This window comes from Acanthopagrus latus, chromosome 5, assembly GCF_904848185.1.
Source record: "Acanthopagrus latus isolate v.2019 chromosome 5, fAcaLat1.1, whole genome shotgun sequence".
In the NCBI taxonomy this organism is placed as follows: Eukaryota; Metazoa; Chordata; class Actinopteri; order Spariformes; family Sparidae; genus Acanthopagrus; species Acanthopagrus latus.
Genome location: NC_051043.1, coordinates 4,485,041 through 4,504,314, shown reverse-complemented (window position 1 = coordinate 4,504,314; position 19,274 = coordinate 4,485,041). Strand labels below are relative to the sequence as shown.

Below are 19,274 nucleotides of genomic sequence, written 5' to 3'. Positions count from 1 at the left end.
GAGGCACTCCAGTGTGCTCCAGCTACACTACCCTGATGGTTCCAGTCACTCAGCTCAGGTGATCTACTGGACCAATTCCAAAAGTTTTGGTAAGTATGAATCATTTGCACACCAAATATGAAAGAAAGGGTCCAGGTTTAAAAGACTGTGTAAATCAATAAGCTATATTGGCTGACTGATTGACTAAAATAAATGAAACTGTGTCATAAGACGTCTCTACACCTCAAGGTGTGGTGTCAACACATTTTGCATCACATAACCCAACATGATAACATCATTATGAGCATACAAATGTGACTCGAAAGACAGAAGCCTCAGTTTTATGCCGCAAAACTAATTAATGCACTAGCTATTACAGATTGAATCTTGGATCAATTTGAACAGAATCATTCAAAAAAACAATCTCTCTCAACCAGCTGGGAGCCACCTGCAGGAGGTCCATCTTCATCGTGTTAAAGGAAGAAATAAAGAAGGTGCAGGAAAGACAATTCATTATTATGTGGCACAAGAAAAAAAACAGCAACACTGGGTTTCATCAGCTATTAAAAGTTTCATTGAATCTGCAGCACGTCGTGTTAGTGTTTAATGTCGTCGTCTCATAGCAAGAAGGAGATTGATTCTCAGCCCCTTCTGTGATGTTTATATTTTCCCAATATGGATAGATATGAGTCCAGCGTTGATGTCTGTGTGGGAGACATTAAGTTGACACCAGGGAATATTTTTAGTCATGTTTGTTTGGAGGAACATGACGCGATGATATACATACTGCGAGGCGAGTATGGTGTTTCCAGTCTGCGTGACGCTTATTTATGATCAGCAATCTGGTGTGCCATGAACTGATGAGTCAGTCAACCATCCAACTAAACGCAGCACGAGTGAACCCGTAGGCTTGACTGTAGGCCAGCTCCCACTGATGAATAGTTACGAGGGCAGAAGTTAACCAAGGAGAAACCGCTCACATCCCCAGCAAGTCTTGCCCCTTGCTATTCCAGCTGCAACAATGAGACACTCTCAGAAACAGATGGGTAATGGGTCACACCCTCAGCTTTTCAATATGTGGATGGGCTAATCAGAGCGGAGGAAGACAGAAATAGCCTTTTTTTGCAAAGTTACTCAGAGAATTGCGACGCGTGACTCTTTGCCAAAATATCACACATCACATTACTGCAGTGAATCAGTCAATCTTCACTTTGAACAGCACATCTGCTCGGGCAACTCACATCTATCAAATACTATCACGACATACTCGCACCTCTCTTCCAACAGTCTTTGACAGATGCGCATGAAAAGCCTGCCAATTTACTTCACAAGTTTACCCCTGCAGCGGAGCAAGAGGAAAACACGAGGGCCCACTTATCAGGTAAACATCCCGGTTCGACAGGCAGCCATGCTTGTTCATTTTTCATTTTAGAGCAGGACCATGTGAGTCTTGAAAGGAGAAATAACACATTCTTCCCCTCACTAAAGCACATCTTTGCTCAGTTCACACACAGATTTTGCAGATGCAACCTTAGCTTGGGGGTTTAACAGCATATTGCAGGATTGGGGCTTTTTGGCTTGACGTTAGCCAATAGCAGGGATCCTCCCAGTAGTATTATGGAAGAATCGCTCCAAACAAAGCCCCACTAATTCAGTGGCAAACACTTTTCATTTCCTAAAAAGTCTTTGGAGTGAAAGTCCTGAAGTAACCAACACGACTGCCCAACTTAAAGTGAAGGTGATCAAACAAAAACAAAGCAGGAGTGAAACTAAAACTTCAAACCACAGAGATTACAGTAGATTGAAGTGCTGAGAGCCGAACAGACAGACACAAAATATCTTTCTCTCTGGTCTCCTGCACAGATATTAGCCGAGTGTGGCAACACACACTTTGGGTTTGGGTTTCATGAGACCTTGTCGCAGCTCCTTTGGAGGTAAGGCATACACACTTTAGAGTCATATAGAGGTTTACATGGACGCTTGACCAACAGAGGTGACACCCTCTAAAATGCTCCCTGGACAGACAGCACTGGTTGGCTGCCTGGTCCCTGATTTTAAACTAAACCAACACGGCAGCTTGTTTGGAAAATTTGAATTTTTCATATTAAGAAAATAGTTCTGAGGACATTTTAAACAAAAAATTAGCCATGCAGTGAATCTGTCTTCATTTTAACAATACTATACTGTTTATTTTCTTGTGTGTCACATTAAGAATACAAATGCTTGGGAAAACAGTAGAAAGCCACAGGGAGGAATGACAACATTAGCATTTTTTTTACATTTTTCATTTTTTACCTTTCACTTCAGTCTCTCTTGAAAAACCAACACAGACTGAATGATGTTGGAGTGGCACTTGTACGGAATCAGATGAATGACTTTTATATTCCCACACCCTTAACTTCAAAGGGCACCAAATCATCACGCAGGATATGATTAAATCATGTCCAATCACGTGTCATTTCCATCACTGCCAACTGGAATCATTTTGCCCGGAAATTAACACTGTTGTACTTCTTCCATCAAAGACAACATCCAGATGTTAGCTGGTGTTCGTGTGATTTTTGTCCAGCGTGGAAGAGGTAATAATGTTGCTTTTTAGAAAGAGAGGAAGATATCAGTGGAGCCTTGCCTGGGTTTATGTTGTGTTACTTTTTGCTTATGCATTCTTGTAAAATGCATCCAAAAGCACACAATCTGGCTAGTTGATTAGTTCTCTTGATTTGGATGCAGTGATTAGAACAACAGATTAGCAGTGGGTGCTCGAAGCACCTCATAGATGTGTTTAATGACTTTTATTATACTACCATGAGTGCAGTCTCCAACTGTAGATAATTTATAGAAAGCAAAGTGACTGTAGACAAAGTTGCTTCTTTCTTTTGACACTTTCCTTAATCTTAAAAAATCCTGCATTCAAAACATTAAAACGTCAGAGGAAAACATTACGTAAATGTCAACTTTTGCAGAACAGCAACTATAACTCAGTATCCGTTAATTCACCTCTTCCGCACAAATCTGCGTAACTAAAAGAGCACAAACAACGAAAAGATAAATAAAAAACACAAGAGCTTGATGGAAAAGTTAAAAAATGTCACTTTAATGACTTACAGGGAACACACTGAGAGATTTAATGGCTGCAGACATCTGTGTACTTGAGGAGGATACCTTCACCAGGGTGTGTATGCAGTTTGTTGATTGCATCTCCATCATAAGATAACAGAGCTGCAGGCTAATGGAGCTTGCTGAAGAAGTGCCTCATGCTCTGTCAGTTTTTCATTAACCACTTCACCCAGACTATTCAGCACTGGTAATTACTGATGCTATGCCGATCTTTCAGGACCCATAATCGGCTGTTTTTTCCACTCGAGGGAACTAACAACCCCTCCTCTAACCCGCCCACCCCCTCACCAGTACCCTCGGTCCTCCATTTCTTTGTTGGCAGAGCAGTGCAAAACACCATTTAATGACACCATAGGACGCACCTTTGACATCAAAAGCAATTGTTTCTTGGCAACCACAACAGGTACGAGGGGAGAGCCTTCATGTGACCAGAGTATGTTATAATTATCACAAGTTGCAGTGAATTAGGACCGAATAATGGCAACACCTGGCAAGTTACTGTACATAAAATGTTTTGTCAAAAGTGGTCAAAGCCAAATCAGATATCCTCTCTGCAGAATAGTTTCAGGATTTAAGGGGGGTTGACATATTTAAAAAAAAATCCACTTTTGAATAAAATACATATTCACATTCCATTGCTTTGAAAATATTGGTAGGCAGGCGATCCTTTAAATAAATAGCAACCAATCACTTCGCCCCCACCCTCATCCAGGGTAACCCAACACTCCAACACTCAGATTCAAAACTGATTTGAAAAGACCTTATTTGCATGCTTTAAGTGGCGGAAATCTTTCCTGCTAAGCTAAAAGGGACACCCCAGTGGAGGTGGGTGCACAAACTTGACCGCACATCGAGGGTGTAAATAACATCTTTCTAATCAATTAGATTTTTATTTTCAAGAAATCTTAATATTAGCATATAATTCATGGTTAAATTTAGTCAACTCCTAATTATAGAACATTCAGAATGAAAGCAATGGAGCAAGAAAGAAGGGTGCACAAGCTCGACCGCCTGTCGATGTTGTAATATTTGCCATCATATGCAATACAGCTGCAATACAGCTACAGCAGCATTTTCAGGCTTTTATTTTGAAATAGGCAGGTTATTAAAGAGCAATTGCCCTGAAGTAGCAGCATGCATACATGATAATGTGTTGATAATGAGTGAATTTTCATTTTTGGGTGAACTGTTCCTTTAAGGAATTGTTGACAAGCTAATTGTCAAGCAGCCGTTTCACAAGCAGGGTTTAAAAATACAGTTCACACCACCATCATTATGCAAACAATCACAGTCAGTAGTGCTAACATCACACCCCTATAGATTACAGCTGGCGGACTTTGACACACGGAGGCCATGCTCTCAGGGTGTGAGGCCAGAAGATTTGAGGGTTGTGAAAGTGGTGTAAGAACATCATGAGCTGCAAGTCAGGAAAGTGCTCGTTACATGTGCTGCTAATAACGCGTATTCCGGTTTAAATCACTGCAGCAGGAAATATCACATTAAGTGTTTGGTAAGACATGAGAGGAAACAGCTAGCAACACGTATTCCTGTTTAAATCACTACAGCAGAGAATATCACATTAAGTGTTCGATAACGCACGAGAGGAAACTGCTAATAACAAAGTTTCAGTTTATGGTTCAGCAAAAGATGTCACCCATAACGTTGCCCTGAGTGAGAGCAACAGTCTGGTGGGTGCTGAGGAAACACAGGACAGAGCGCAAGCAACCACACACACACACACCACACACACACAAACACACACACACACACACACACACACACACACACAGACTCATCCCGTTTTGCGCAAGCAGCACACTGAGGGCTAATCGATGCAGCTCATTCATATTGAACCACAGACGTCGGGGGAAGCCGGGGGAATTACAAGCAGCCTCCGCTGTGAGACTGCAGCCTGGAGGAAGCCTGAGGAAGACAAACCCAGCTTCGCTCTGGCAGCCTGCTGTTTACCGTCCACAGCAGCTTCAACAACATGACTACCAGGTCTCCTCACTCCAGAGGAAATGACACTTAACAGGTTAAACAGTAACCAAGCTAGATTGCTATATAGCAATATGCTATGTATAGGGAATACTCAAATATTCACTTGTCAGAAAATTAATAAACTTGCTCCAGTGCTCTGTAATGGTACACATATACACTGTGTTTATCAGTATTATCCAAAATAAGAGGACGGCTGACATAATATTTCAGATAAGCAGCAGGGCCGGACTAAACCAGTGAGGGGCCACTGGGCAAAAACAGATGTCTTCCCTCCCCCACCTCCCAACTGAATTTAATTTCTGATCATTTGATTAAGCTCAGATTCATTGAGGCATATCCCCTGATATACACTACTCAAGGTATCAAAACTCCATTTCATGGAGTGACCCTGTGCAAAACAGGGTTTCAAGCTTACTGTAGGTAAAAATGCAGAAAAGCTCCTTCAGGACCCTTCACATTTCAGTTCATGTTGAGCATGAGTGGACCATATTAACACATATATACAATTAATGAAGTCATTAAAATTGCTACACAATAAACCTGGAGACTTATGCGAAGTGGCATGATTTGCATCGATAATAGTCTAGTCTTGATGAGCTGCAATGTAATTATTTGCATGTGTACAGCATGTGACCCTTGTATGGAGGCTGTGCCCCACCAGCGGTCTTGGTTCACTCAGAGCTTCGGGCCTGCTTAGAATTACAATTTGACTTCTTACTTTCTGAATCCCCAAACTGACATTGGGGGATTGGGATTTGACATTTTCAATAACAGGAAATAAATAACCATCAACTATTCAGCCAAGCTATAGGAATAAAACTGCACTTATACTATATTTGAAGATGTGGTTTAATGTTAATGTCACTTCATATTCTATCTAATATATTGAATAGATTTGTTCATGTTATTCTGAATAGCTATACGTATTCTTATAACGCCAGATGGAGCAAACTGTTTTAAAGGAGGGAGAACTGTAGTGGGAGCACTGGGGTGTCAGGCGGGACTGTGTGGCAACAGCAAATGGTTTAAATGGCTCACGGGTCAGAGAGCAGAATTAGCTAAATTTTTGCTCAGGGCCTCGGGGAGGTCAGAAACTGCTCCGCACTCTCTCCACTGCACTCATCCACTATCCAAGCACAATGCTGTCATTGTTTAACCTCTTAACTTTGCTCTCAAAGCGCACCAGCATGATGCCTTTAACTTTTCAAATGCATGAAACTGTATCTGTAGCTCATGCCGCTCGGACCCTTCAAGAGGATCTGCAGTCCACACACCACAGTCTCACAAGACCCCGTGGGAAACACTGCTGCCTCTTTGACTCCAATTAATCCCAGTGACGATTCTAAATGAACACTAGCATAGGCATGCACAGCTCATTTCAAATTTAAACCAACATCTTCGGGAAAAAATAACTCATGGCTCACAAGTTCACAATCCGAAGCAGAATGAGCAGCATGAGAGCCCGACGACCGCTGAGAGCGAATGCCTCCACAGCAGTCCTCAAGTGCCCCAAATGGTCCGTGTCCAGCCCAGCATCAACAAGACTTTATCTCCCTTTCACACTCAGACATCTCACCAGTAACTTCTGCTTTAGCCTTTGGTGACTCAGAGTGTCCGGGCTGAGGCTCAGAGCTTGGCTGTTGCCCTCTAGAAGACGAAAGCTGTCCAAATGCTGCGCACCTTGGAGCCGGAGGGGTGAAACTTCATTTCTCAGCTGTGGGAGGGAAGCAGAGAAGAACACAAAAGCTGCCGTCAGTGACAGTATTTCAGCGTGAAAGATAAAGTGACAATGGCTTTTTTTTTTTTTTTTTTGTATTTTCCGTTTAAACAAATGCACAGTGGCAGTTTGTTTGTGCAGTTATTTTTCTTTTTTGTTTCCAAATAACCCTTCACCACGGGTTATAAAATCTGCTAGCACTCCATCTCTAAGTGTAGGTGAGTGGTTGCTCGGAGCCAGCAGGTGGAAAAACAGCTTACAGCTCGCTCATGCAGTGCTCTCCCTTCATTGATCTTCACAGATTCTGTTTGACAATAGAAGGAATAACTGGACTACCTGCCCACCTGCTGCACTGAGCCCACAAGGAACACAGGCTAAACTTTGATTACCTGGAAAATAAACTCACTGGTTATTTGTATGATGTATGTGCAGAGCTTGACACTAGGAGACTGTTTTCACATGCCATGCTCCAAGTTTACATTTTCTCTCACAAACAGTTTAGAGGCTAATCCTGGACCAATATTCAGCAAACACAGCGAATGTGATGTGAAAACCTGAAGCCTCCAGTGCACATACACTGAGAACGGGAGTTACAGTAAGAGGAGAGATATTGTCTTGAGGCATCTTGTGTTCCACAGTTAAACTTATGAAATGGAGATATTTGCATAATCATATATTCTGGATTCTAAAAAGGGAGAAGGAGTAGGTGTGTTTTTACAGAAACAATTCACCCGAAGATGAAAATTCAGGAATTGTCTTCTCAACAATGTGCCTTTAGAAAGTCCGGTTAAAGTGAAACTCGCACCAAAATGCAATCTAGGGTCAACTCACCTCCATGTTAAGTTGCATTCCGAGATCGAACCTTCTCGAATGGCAAGAAAATCAATTGGTAAAGTGAGTTGTTCAAAAACTTTTTTTTGAGTAAACTCTATGTACACAATGTTCTCAATGTTCATGTGAAGAGACCCTGGTGATACTATGAGCAAAGTTTTGTGTTGTGTCGAGCCTTCTTAGTGTTTGAAAAATAGCAATTTTGATGCTATCATAGTAATGCCTCTTGCACTCCCATTGAAAATGATTTTGACCTGAAAACGAAAATACGGTTGATCTTAAAAGTGGCGCTTCTTTGTAATTATGCTTTTAAACAAAAGTCTGACTTGGCTACATTCACAAAGAAAATCACTAAGTTTCATAGTGCACAAAACATTTCTGGAGCTTTCAGCTTTGCAGCATTCGCCTAGAAAAACCAAAGTAGCTGGTGACTTGTTTTAAAACCTAAGAAATAAGACAGGCACTTTGTAGAGTGCATACCTCCACCAAGGCCAACAGTCCCCTTGAATTCAATCAAGCTAAATCCAACATCAAACATGTTAGCCCTGTGTCACTCTTTATTTTAAACCATCCTTAACAGCATAACCATTATTTAAATTCAGCATATGTATGATCCATATCGAATTGTAGTCACTCATCGATACCAACCACCCAAACATGACATTTTTCATCAAGATCCATGCATTATTCCCTGAGAAATTAATGAAAAACATCATAAAATGCCCTATTTCGCAAACGCATGAAAATGAAAAATAATTCCTTGATTCATCCCTTTATCCAGACCTGACCTTAAACGACCAACAAACTGACACAGGCGCAAAAACATAGCCTCCAGGGGTGTAAAACAACTGAAAAAAACAACATAAATAGGCTCTAAAAAGCTCATCCGTCAAGTCTACAGAAGACGTGAAATCAAAAATTAATTTAAAAATAAGTTATTTACCCCTTTCTTCAAGTGGAAATCTTCACTCGAGTTATCTGAAAGCATTAGCAAGCACCTCGTATTAAGTGGGTACACAAGCTGGAGGCTGCATCAAGGGGGTGAAAAAGTTTTTTTAAAAACTATTTGGGATCTCGGGGCTTCCAGAAACTTTTATGTTTCTTTTTGCAGTGTTTGATTTTCTAGGTCTCCCCAGCTACTTCCGGAATTTAGGAGAGTGATGCAATGTTGTGTTGCTGTGAAGCTCCAGAAATGTTTTCTGGGTTACGAAACAGGGGTGAGTTTATAAAGACAGAAATTTCATTTTTGGGTGAACTTATCCTCTAAATGTTTGACTGTGGAAATGATACTTTTAGCACAAAAGAAAAAAATCAGATGCACATTAATGTTCAAAGCAAAGTGTCTCTATAACAGTTTAATACATGTCTGGAGGGGATGGTTTTTTGTTGTTGTTGTTTTTTTGTTTTTTTTGGTGATGGATTTGTTGTAAAATAAATAAAAAACTCCTGCTTGTTAGACATCAAGCGATTGGTATAATGGTGAGTTAATTGTATTATCACAGTCACCCAGATGCTTCACACATCTCTGTTTATTCACATTCAAATTCTGCAAGCTAACTAACATGTTGACCGGCCGTATCAATGAAAAACAACACTTAAGCACTCATTCAACCAGATACTTACAAACCCACACGAGTATAAGATGCCAACGAGGTAAAACAACATCTTCCCTCCATGTTCAACCACTTAGCCAACGATGCTGATAGCACTACCTAAACTGCTTGTTATTGCCAAGCTAGTGGAGCTGGATGGAAATAATAATGCCTCCTATTAAATTATTCATGGCTCCAGTCAGGTGGAACCAGATGCTGCTTTTGTGTCATAGAGGGAGAGCTGTAACTCGACTCAAGCGTGGAGGGCCGTCGCTGCATGGAGGTAAAGCCTTCATGGAACAAGTGCGCACGCTGCTGGGCTCCACACAAAACACAGGATGTCATGACACTCGGCCGGCTGTTTCCATGTGACATTTCCAGACAGAGGACGGTGGTTCAGTAGGTTGGTCCAAATGTGGGCGAAGCCTCAGGTGCTGCTCGCAGTTCGGCCACCCTGTGTTGGTGTCGCTTTTTTACCCCACCCTGACATTTGTGGCCATGGCCAGGAGATGACCTTTTTTGTCCATGCCATGCTTTAGTGCTGAATACTAATGCTATGGTGCTTTGTGCCCGCCACTCATGGGAACAAGCAGTGCTATTTTTAGCCACATGTCCCCAGCTGCACATCTCCAACCCGGGGCCAATGGGCAATTAGTGTTTGTTTCTAATGGCGGGAGGCAGTGCCATAACCTCCCTAACGCAAGCAGACATCTGGACAAAGGCTGTCTCCGTCCTGCCCTGTACCCCTGCTGCAAGGCACCACTCCTAAAGCCATACAGTCCTCCCATCCATCTCGACCTTGGTAGGTGCAGAGAAGCTCTTCTCCGTCACATCTGCTGCCATTCACACTCGGAAATAAGGTAACTTAATTACCACATCATGCAATGATTCATGGCATTGGCTGGAAATGATGCTGTCCTGTGTTCAGATACAAGTAAAAGTGAATCCTTGATAAGCTCAAACACTGACTTGTTTGTCAAAGGGTCCATCACTTTTAATGGCTGCGTTAGATGGAGACAGATATTAGAGTTGAGTCATTCCATACCATCACACCTAGGCCTTCCCAGTTGCTGTTATGGAATTTCTTTTCTTTTTTTTTTTTTTTTTCTTTTTTTTTTTAATCAGGTCAAAACTTGTTTTTGGTTGGACATCTTAATCGATCTTAATTTTTTTATGCAGGACCAAATAACATTTAGCTGTGATACAACAACAATAATACTGCACAGAATGAAAGTGAAATGACAAAGTGAAAACCAGAGCATTTTTATAATAAATCAAAGATTCTTTGTCCTGGTAAAAGTACTGTTATTAATTGGATTACTTTAAACATTCTGAAACAACAATTAAATAAATATATTATGCAAATTATCCTTAAGGTTTCTTGAATGTTCATGACAAATTTCCATCCGGTCCAGTGAAAAATAAGTAGTTGCTGAGGCTTAGACTTAATTTAGCTCAGAGTGCCAAACTTTAACAAACAAATTCCCAATTCAAAAAGTATTTACATTAGAGCAGTGTCATTTTGCAGAGTCCCATTCCTTTCATTAAAAAAAATTCTGGACTTCAGGTGAGTTGTCATGGAATGACCATAATGTGGAAAATGTGTTTCAGTATTCGTGTGAATGGTCATTTTTTTCATCAAAATTTTCATTTTCACTGACAATCCTATTCAAATGATGATGATGATGATACATTTCATGGGGTCTATACCAAACAAACATGTTTTCTGACATCTGGAGAACAAGATTTGTCTGTGAGGATCTCTCTGTATGATGCCGTTTTTTTCACACATTTTACCTTTAATAAAAAAAAAGAATTGCAGCTTCTGTGATTGTGATTTTATTAATATTTCAATATTATCCTGCCCTTGTCCATGTACAGAGGGTTACATGACATTAGGGTTAGGGATTTGTCTGACCAACACTTAAAAAATTTAATTAAAATGACATGAGTCAGAGAAAACTTGAGCCTTATTTTTTGTTTTCCAAAATAGTTTAACTTAATATTAGTTATAGATTTATTCATGAATCCAGTTTCAATGAAATTCACATACACTTCATCCCCGTGTGCGTGATTTGCCAGTTCAGACAAGCACCATCTGACTGAATAACAGCTCAGATCGGCATGAGCTCATTATTTGTGATAATTGTCAGCGTCAAGGGTAAGCTTTCTGTTTTCATCTGTATTAGGATGGCTGGCTCATGCAGGCACATCTAATTACGTAGAATTACACACTGTTATTCCAGCACACATGCATCATGTTGGGCTGCAGTCGTAAACTGTCAGCATCGCAAAGACAATACTGTGTTATGATATATTTGACTGAGCGGGTATAATGAGTCAGTTTGGGAGTCTGTTTGTCATGATGACCTCTTTAATTCATTTTAGCCAGGTCAAAGCTAATTTAATCCACCTTATTACAGCTTCTTCATGCAATTACCCTGTGCCCCCTGTTCACTGATGGGCCAACATGGAGGCAGTGGATTGGACAGCACAGCAACAATGTAGCGTGCCCCATCATGCATTTATCAAAGATGAATCACTTCAAAAGAGGAATCATTGTGCTGCAGCACCCACTGCACCACCAAGCCTTTTCCCTTGTAATCTGCTGTGAAATTCCACTTGATCGGGACATTAGAATCAACTACATCACCATATAAACACAAAGCATTAACTCCGGAGCACATTAGCATTCCATTAATCATCCTCAACATTAGTTGGGTGCTGCAGAAACAGCAAGTGTGCCTTGAAGTGACTGGCACAATGTGTCTGTAGCACTGCCTGCCAATAATATGTTATCAAAGAGCGCGCAATTAACCTCCAGCATGGCGGACAATACACAGAGCAGAAATGGGCCATATTAATGACATGAACATTGGACAACAATGTTCAACAACCACCTCCAACATCATAGGATTCCACTCTTTTAGTTTATAAGTTAATTCTTGGGCCTAATACCCAAAACCCTAATAAAACCCTAAAAAAATCCTTAATAACACTGATATTTAAGTTAAGCAAAAAATTATATACACACATATAAATAATATACACACATTTGTGGCAATTATCCCTCTAATGCGGTTATGAAACTCAAAGATATGTAATGGAGACAGCCTATTTTACATTTAAACACAACTTATTTAAGTATTTCACTGCTGAACAGATGCTCCTTGTATAAAAATGGTATTCCCTTTTGCTAAAAAGGTAGAAAACCTACAACAAGGACAATGCACCCCGCCACACTGGACCAATAAACGCTCCTGTTGATGGGTGACATACTGCGGGTTGGTGCAGTGCTTGAACTTGGCGAGAAAATTTTTTCACAAAACAGGAAAAAATCTGGCTGCCACCTCCAGTTCCAGACTTTCTCTCCGGTGCAGCTGAACGGCATGCTGAAGCATGGTACTGAAAACATTTCAGGTGACAATCTTGGTTTATATTCCATCACACTGCCTAGATCCAACTTCACTCTTTCTGTATGAGGACAAGAGCATACAAAAATATGGAAGTACAATCTGTAGTTGACACAACAGCCCCAAAATAAAGTCATTCATCAGAATGAGGAGGGCGGCTGTGTGCAGACAAAATGGAGAAGTTCAACATTGTTCACTTGCTCAAAGGTGGGTGAAAATCAGCAAGCGTGAAACTCTCCAAAAGTGGTATCACTGCTGTTGCAAACAACCGTCCTCCTCATGTTCACAAATCACAAAAAACGTAAATGTATTCAAACATTTAATATCTGAACTGGATTACCAGCTAAGACAAAACTGTGTAGTGACAGCGAGGTTCATAGGGCACAATGTAATAGCAGACTGTTTCATTATTCCATATCCATTATTGTGTAATCAACATTCACTTAATAATGATACGCTGACAACAAAACCTGGCAGTTGCCAATTTAATAAACTATAAATCTGCCCAAGCATCTTTTTCTGCAGTATAAACTAAAGAAAATTGTTTTGCATCAGAACATGTCAGACAACATATACGCCGATACTGACATATTTGCATTATCAGTTGATAGTATAAGAAGAAAATGATATATTTGTTAAGCTACATGCTCTACTGTTGTCAAGAGTACGCTGAAAGAAACAAATCAACCAGGGTTCACATGACCATGAATCGCCTTTTTGAAATAATATAATTTAGCAGATTTGGGTCAAATTAATGTATGCAACATCATACTGAATTTTCAGTCCAGTCGGGACACTAGCAGACACTGTAAGGAGAAAGGCAGAGACAAATACAGGGACCGAGATTGAACCTGTGGAGATAAGCTTTTTTATTACAAAGCAAATCCAGACAAATAATCACCACTGACTGTGGATTTTGGCAAGATCCACATAATCATCCCCAGCCCCCGCCCTGAGGCGACATCGTCCACCTTTCAGAATGGATCCAAACAGCCCTCCACCTCACTGAGCTGACCACAAACACAGACTGACTGACCGCCCAGACAGAGCCACAAGCATCTCTAAAAGGTTAAGATTCATGTGTATGCTTTGAATTTCAGGAGTTTTGTTAGTCAAGCCAGGCTACTGCAAGCTAAAATCATGCCGATGATCAAGACCGGTGCTCTGCCTTGTCGTCATGCTCATGCTCACAAGCGAATCAATGACCTGTCCATAATGATGTAACACTTAGCATGAGCTTAATTCTACCAGAGCAGAGCCTGCAGCTTTTAATGCAAACACTTGTTGCTGCAACAAATGAGTAGTCTGTCACATCCAGAGCCTCAACAATCAATTGAGAACAACAGCTGCCTTTACACTTTTTAACTCATTGTTAAATTAATTGCAAAAATATTCTTTCTTTGTTTTCAGCTTCTAAAACGTTAATACTTTCTGGTTTCTTCCCTACTCTTTGACAGTAAACTGAACATCTTTGGGTTGTGGACATAACGAGACACTGGAAGACGTTGGACATTTGGGAAACTTGGCAATATTCTGACATCTAATTGATCAAACAACCAAACAATTACTTGAGAAACTAATACAAACCTAAATAATAATAACAGTAATTACTAATTGAAGCAGGTTTGCAGTTTATGTAGATTGTTGACTGTCCGGCCTCAACTGGACGATAACATCGTGAAGTTACCACACTCTGATGCTTTCAGTTGTGTGCGGACATTTGGCAAACGTCATGTCAGAAGAAGGCAGAAATCAACAGGAAGTGATTTAAATACATTTTAAAAAGGACCCAGTATGACATATCTGGGCACATATCAAACATTCTGAACTTGCTGGGAAACACAGACTGGACGAGCTCCACGCTGTGTTTAACCTCTGACTCACGACAACAGGGAAACACGTTACTAGACATTTTCAAAGAACACAGCGACCCCAGCTGATGGGCCATAAATTCAGGAGGCATTGTAAACTTTTCTTTTCCAACTCAGAGAGAGGTGTGTGCAGCAGAGGCGGGCCTGTGATGTGTGTCTGAGAGTTGCTACATGATAATAATACGACTGTAGATTACAGCACACATGTAATGCTCTGCAGATGGAGTCATGTTGTTTTTGTACAGAGGTAATCACACAGATACTGGTATTGATACCGATGCAGCTTTTATATCATAGACTGTTGTAGTCTGATGATTGATGGCACTTTCTAACCAAAAAAAATGTACCACACTATACATAGAGCCACAAGTGAGAATCGTTCCACATACTTGTTGTTGACAGCTGAATCATTATCAAATTTAGAGACCAGTGAAGATTTGCACCTCTAGTAGTCACATCTGTAAACTTGAGTAACTCTAACAACAAACCACAATGACTCATTTCTGAGGGTCTCATCTAATCTCATCCTGTTCACACCAGATCAGTGTTTTCCATCTGACTGAGTGGACAGCCCTGATCAACTCCAGGAACGATCAATTATGAATGCAGTCAGATCCCCGAGGTGATTACCGGCTACTCTCCTCTGACCTCCGCTGAAGTCAGCAGCCAGCCACTCCTGGCCGTCTGAGCACGAACACAGCAGTCAGTCAAACTGCCAACATGAAGACAGCTGGCACAACATATCTACTCACATTGCATTGGAGCTGCAGGAGCTATTCCTTAACACAAACATGTGCTGTATGTAAACATATACACGCACATATGCAAAGAACTGCTCCATTCACACGATGCTTTCAAGACACACACACACACACAAGTGTACACCTGTGTGTGCAGTAGGTATGTGAACACACTGAACATGTGTTTAGAGCTTTAGTCCACAGGCTTATATAGCACAAAACATGAATCTGTCCTCGCATGAAAACACCATCAGGACACACGCTTGCTTTGTCATGCATGGGTCACTCCAACAATCAGAGCAAGTGATGCGGCCACTGACAATGATAATGCACTTTCACTCTGCTGTCACCGAGTCTCCCGGAGCCATCTTCACAGAGATTTCCCAGTGAAGATGGTGTTACGTAACAGCGGCCGTGGACCCTGCTGTTCATATCACTAATGCCTCACACTGTGGCCGGGTCACGTGCTTTATCCAGGCCGCATGCAGGCGCCAGCAGCAGCAGCGGTCCAGCTGTTACTACCGCCTGGCTTCAGACACTCAGGAGCATGCTGAGCCATGCTCCTCTCACACTGCCGCCGCTGCACGCTCCCCTCAGCAGCCATGTTCAGCACTAATTCATTCACCTTGGTCTTTCCAACACTGGGGACAGTGTTTTATACTCACAATACTTTTCAGCTTATCTACCAAGCAATGTACACACTGTACATACAGGAGACTATGATGCATTCTTTCAGGATTTCACGTGTGCAGCTTAATCACATACTGAATGAGGCATGGTTATTGTACAGAAATCTTCAAATTAGGGCTGCCACCATATCGTTATTTCACAACAAAAAATATCGTTTCCAAAAGGATTAACGATCAGGGTATCATTATGATATATCCCCGCTGCTGCGTTCTAGCAAAAAAGGACCCAAATGCAAGACTCGAGAATGGCAGGCTGCGGAGACAAAAAGCGAGATTTGAAAAACAAGCTGAATCCGAAAAACAAAAGGTGGGGAAAGCAAGAATCCAAGGGCAGACATGAATAACTACAAAACAAAACAGGGCTTGGGAACAGACGTGAGAACAAAGATGAACTAGCACAGACTGAGGCAAAATCAAGGACTAATAAGGGACAGGTGAAACTAATAAAGACATGACACATGAGAAAAAAAAAAACCCCACAAAATGAAACATAAAGTGAATTTACTAAAAACCCCAGACCACGCTCTCATCCATCATCTCTTACGTCATGATTTTACGCAGTAGTAGTAGCCACACACTGTGGTTGTAATTTGGCTAGTTACTGTGTCTCGCTCGTTTTATGTTTTTCAATATTGTGGTGGGGTCAAACAGCATTAAGCTGCCTTACCTAAGAATCTACTTTTTAAACCTGGATACAGTGCAGCTGTTCAGCCTTGCATACAATGTTGCCCAGTGGCCCAGTGCAGCTAAAAGTTCCTCCGCAGCCCAGAAAGTATTTTCACCATCAACCACCATTATACAGAACATCTGGAAAACTGCTGACAGGACTTGTACAAGCCAACAAGATCAAATATCACACTTGCGATTATGAATTTTTGAACCATGGTGGTTTTGTATTTGTACAACTTTCCTTGAGCCGAGAAAAGACAGATAATAATCTGTGACGTCATCACAATTTAAATGTATGGGCAGGAAGATGTGGGCGGAGCCAGCAGGAGAAACATTATTGCACGTATTCAGTGGGCTGCATAACCAGGAAGTAGACCCTGAAGCTGGAAAACTTTCTTTGCGTATATGCGAGGCGAGCAATTCTCACTGGACTGCAAAGGTGCCATCGTTGCATCTGGTATCTGGTTCTACTTAGAAATCTACCCCCATCTACCATGACAAAGTGAGAACAGAACAAAGTGGGATGGATTTAAGAAGAGCTGGATTATTTACATAGTAATATTATAAATGTTTTATTAATACAACATATAAATATTCAGTATTTTTAATATCATTGTTATCATCAGTACCAGTATATTGGGATACGCCAACCATCATTCCATGGACATCTTCCTACCAAAGAATACAAACACTACACTACATGCTGCACAATGTTGCTCTTACAGTGTTTTATACAGACCTATATACATATATATACACACATCTGCTCGAGTGGTGAGTGGTGATATTATACTTAAATCCCTGCCACTGGGTTTGTATAGAGAATCCATCTGAGAAAATATAATCTAAACGCAAATCATGGTTATAATCCAAAAAGGTGACATGACACTATTGGTGTATCTTTAGCACCAGTTTTGTCATGTAATGCATAATGACAACTCTTGACAGCTTTGTACAAAAGAATCCTGATCCTTCTGTATGGGAATTGTGAGGTGTGGATCCAGTCTTCATTCCAAAGCTTTACAGAGTAGTTTTGTGTTCCAACACATCAGACTGATCAGCTCAGATTTGTCTCTATAGGGAATCCACCAGGCCCAGGCACCTTACCGCTATTCATTAATTCCCTGTGACAATTAATAGCTGGCTGTTGAAGTGCTATCTATTCTTTTTTGTGTCAGTTGTCATTCTACTTATTTATCTAAGCTCATCGCAGTTTAAACACAATGTGCGGGTTCATCAAAATCAGTGTGCAAAGGTCATGAAATGGAAGTGTCAAAGATATGTTTGAAGTAATTCAGGAACGCCTCCTCCATTACAAAAAATGTCCACCAAGTTTATTTTTCAACTTAAAGCGGTTCTAATTAATAATTTTATTTCAACACATGTCATCAAAAGACTATGTGCATGTTGAAGGGGCCACATGTAGTAAAAATCAGAATCAGTTCCTCTCACCTCTACTGAGCACTTTAGCACTTTTCAGCTTATTGTTTCTGTTTCATTGCCCACGCAACTTTGCTGTTTTACTTTCAGTCATCCGCTTCATTTCCAGACACAGCAGGTCGCTGTTATAAACTACCTGCTGTGGTAGAGACCACAACAGACCTAAAAGGAGACTGAAAATTAGATTCATTTTTGCCATGTGGATTCCAAATTATTGCTAACATTGATGTGTCTGGTGGGTGTATAAATAAGAAATAGCTGGCCAACAACCTCAAATACAGTATAAGCTTAAAGGCTGATAACTGTGTGTCGTGTCACTATCCAATCATGTTTGATCTCAGAAGCCTGAATGGGTATACCACGTGCTGTAAGCTTTGAGGCAAGAGGGTGGAGTAGTACATGAGAAGGTGTGTAGCAGGAGGTCAGTGGTTCAATTCCGGGACCCTCTGGCTGCAAGTCGCTGTATCCTTGGGCAAGATACTGAACCCCAAACACCTTATGATGGCTGTTCACCTGGTGTGTGTGAGTGTGTGTGAAGAGCTAATTTAGGTTAGGTATCACTGTATCGCTCCTGATGAACGGGTCAGTACCTTGCATGACAGCTTTGCCATTAGTGTATGAATGTGTGAATGTGACTATAAGTGCTGTGAAACGCTTTGGGGAGCAGCAGCTACACAAGAAAAGTATTTTCCATTTACCAATGCTACGAGCCATCAAAAAATCATTAATGCAAGTTTATACGTCCCCATTGGTCACAAATATTTAACAGCACATTTAAATATAAAAAAATTTGTTTGTTTCTAGGCTAAAAAAACACCAGCCAATACATCAATCTATTTTTTTTTTTTTTAAACTCCTAACACTTCAAAAATCCAGTCTGCTTGAGTCTCCTTCATAGAACATATGGGCCAATACCAGATGGCTTCATTATGGTATAAATTCACTGAGCAGACGTTTTTTCATTTAAGTTTTCGCTGACTGAAAACAAAATGTCTGAACTCTCGCTGCGGTAAACTCTGTTCATTTGGAAGGAACCGCAAAGTGGAAAAAATATTTAAGGACCTTATGTAAATATTATTTGACCCAGGGCTAGATTTTTAAAAAAATGCTCAACAGCACTCCTCCTCCCTCCTTGAGGTCCCCCGCCGCCGCCCTCCCACCTCCTCCCTTGCAATCAAGTCATCGCAGAGCAAACAAATTTTAGGCAAGAAATAT

The 19,274-nt window shown here is 40.9% G+C and overlaps 1 protein-coding gene across 2 annotated transcripts in view; it reads right to left on the bottom strand.

Annotated features, from left to right (window-relative positions):
- rimbp2 (RIMS binding protein 2) overlaps nt 1–19,274 on the bottom strand; it is a 115,760-nt gene that overhangs the window by 84,806 nt on the left and 11,680 nt on the right. For both annotated transcript variants that reach the window (XM_037097602.1, XM_037097603.1), the window contains exon 5: nt 6,674–6,811. In XM_037097602.1, the coding sequence (XP_036953497.1) occupies nt 6,674–6,811 (138 nt within the window). The remainder of the gene's footprint in view (nt 1–6,673; nt 6,812–19,274) is intronic.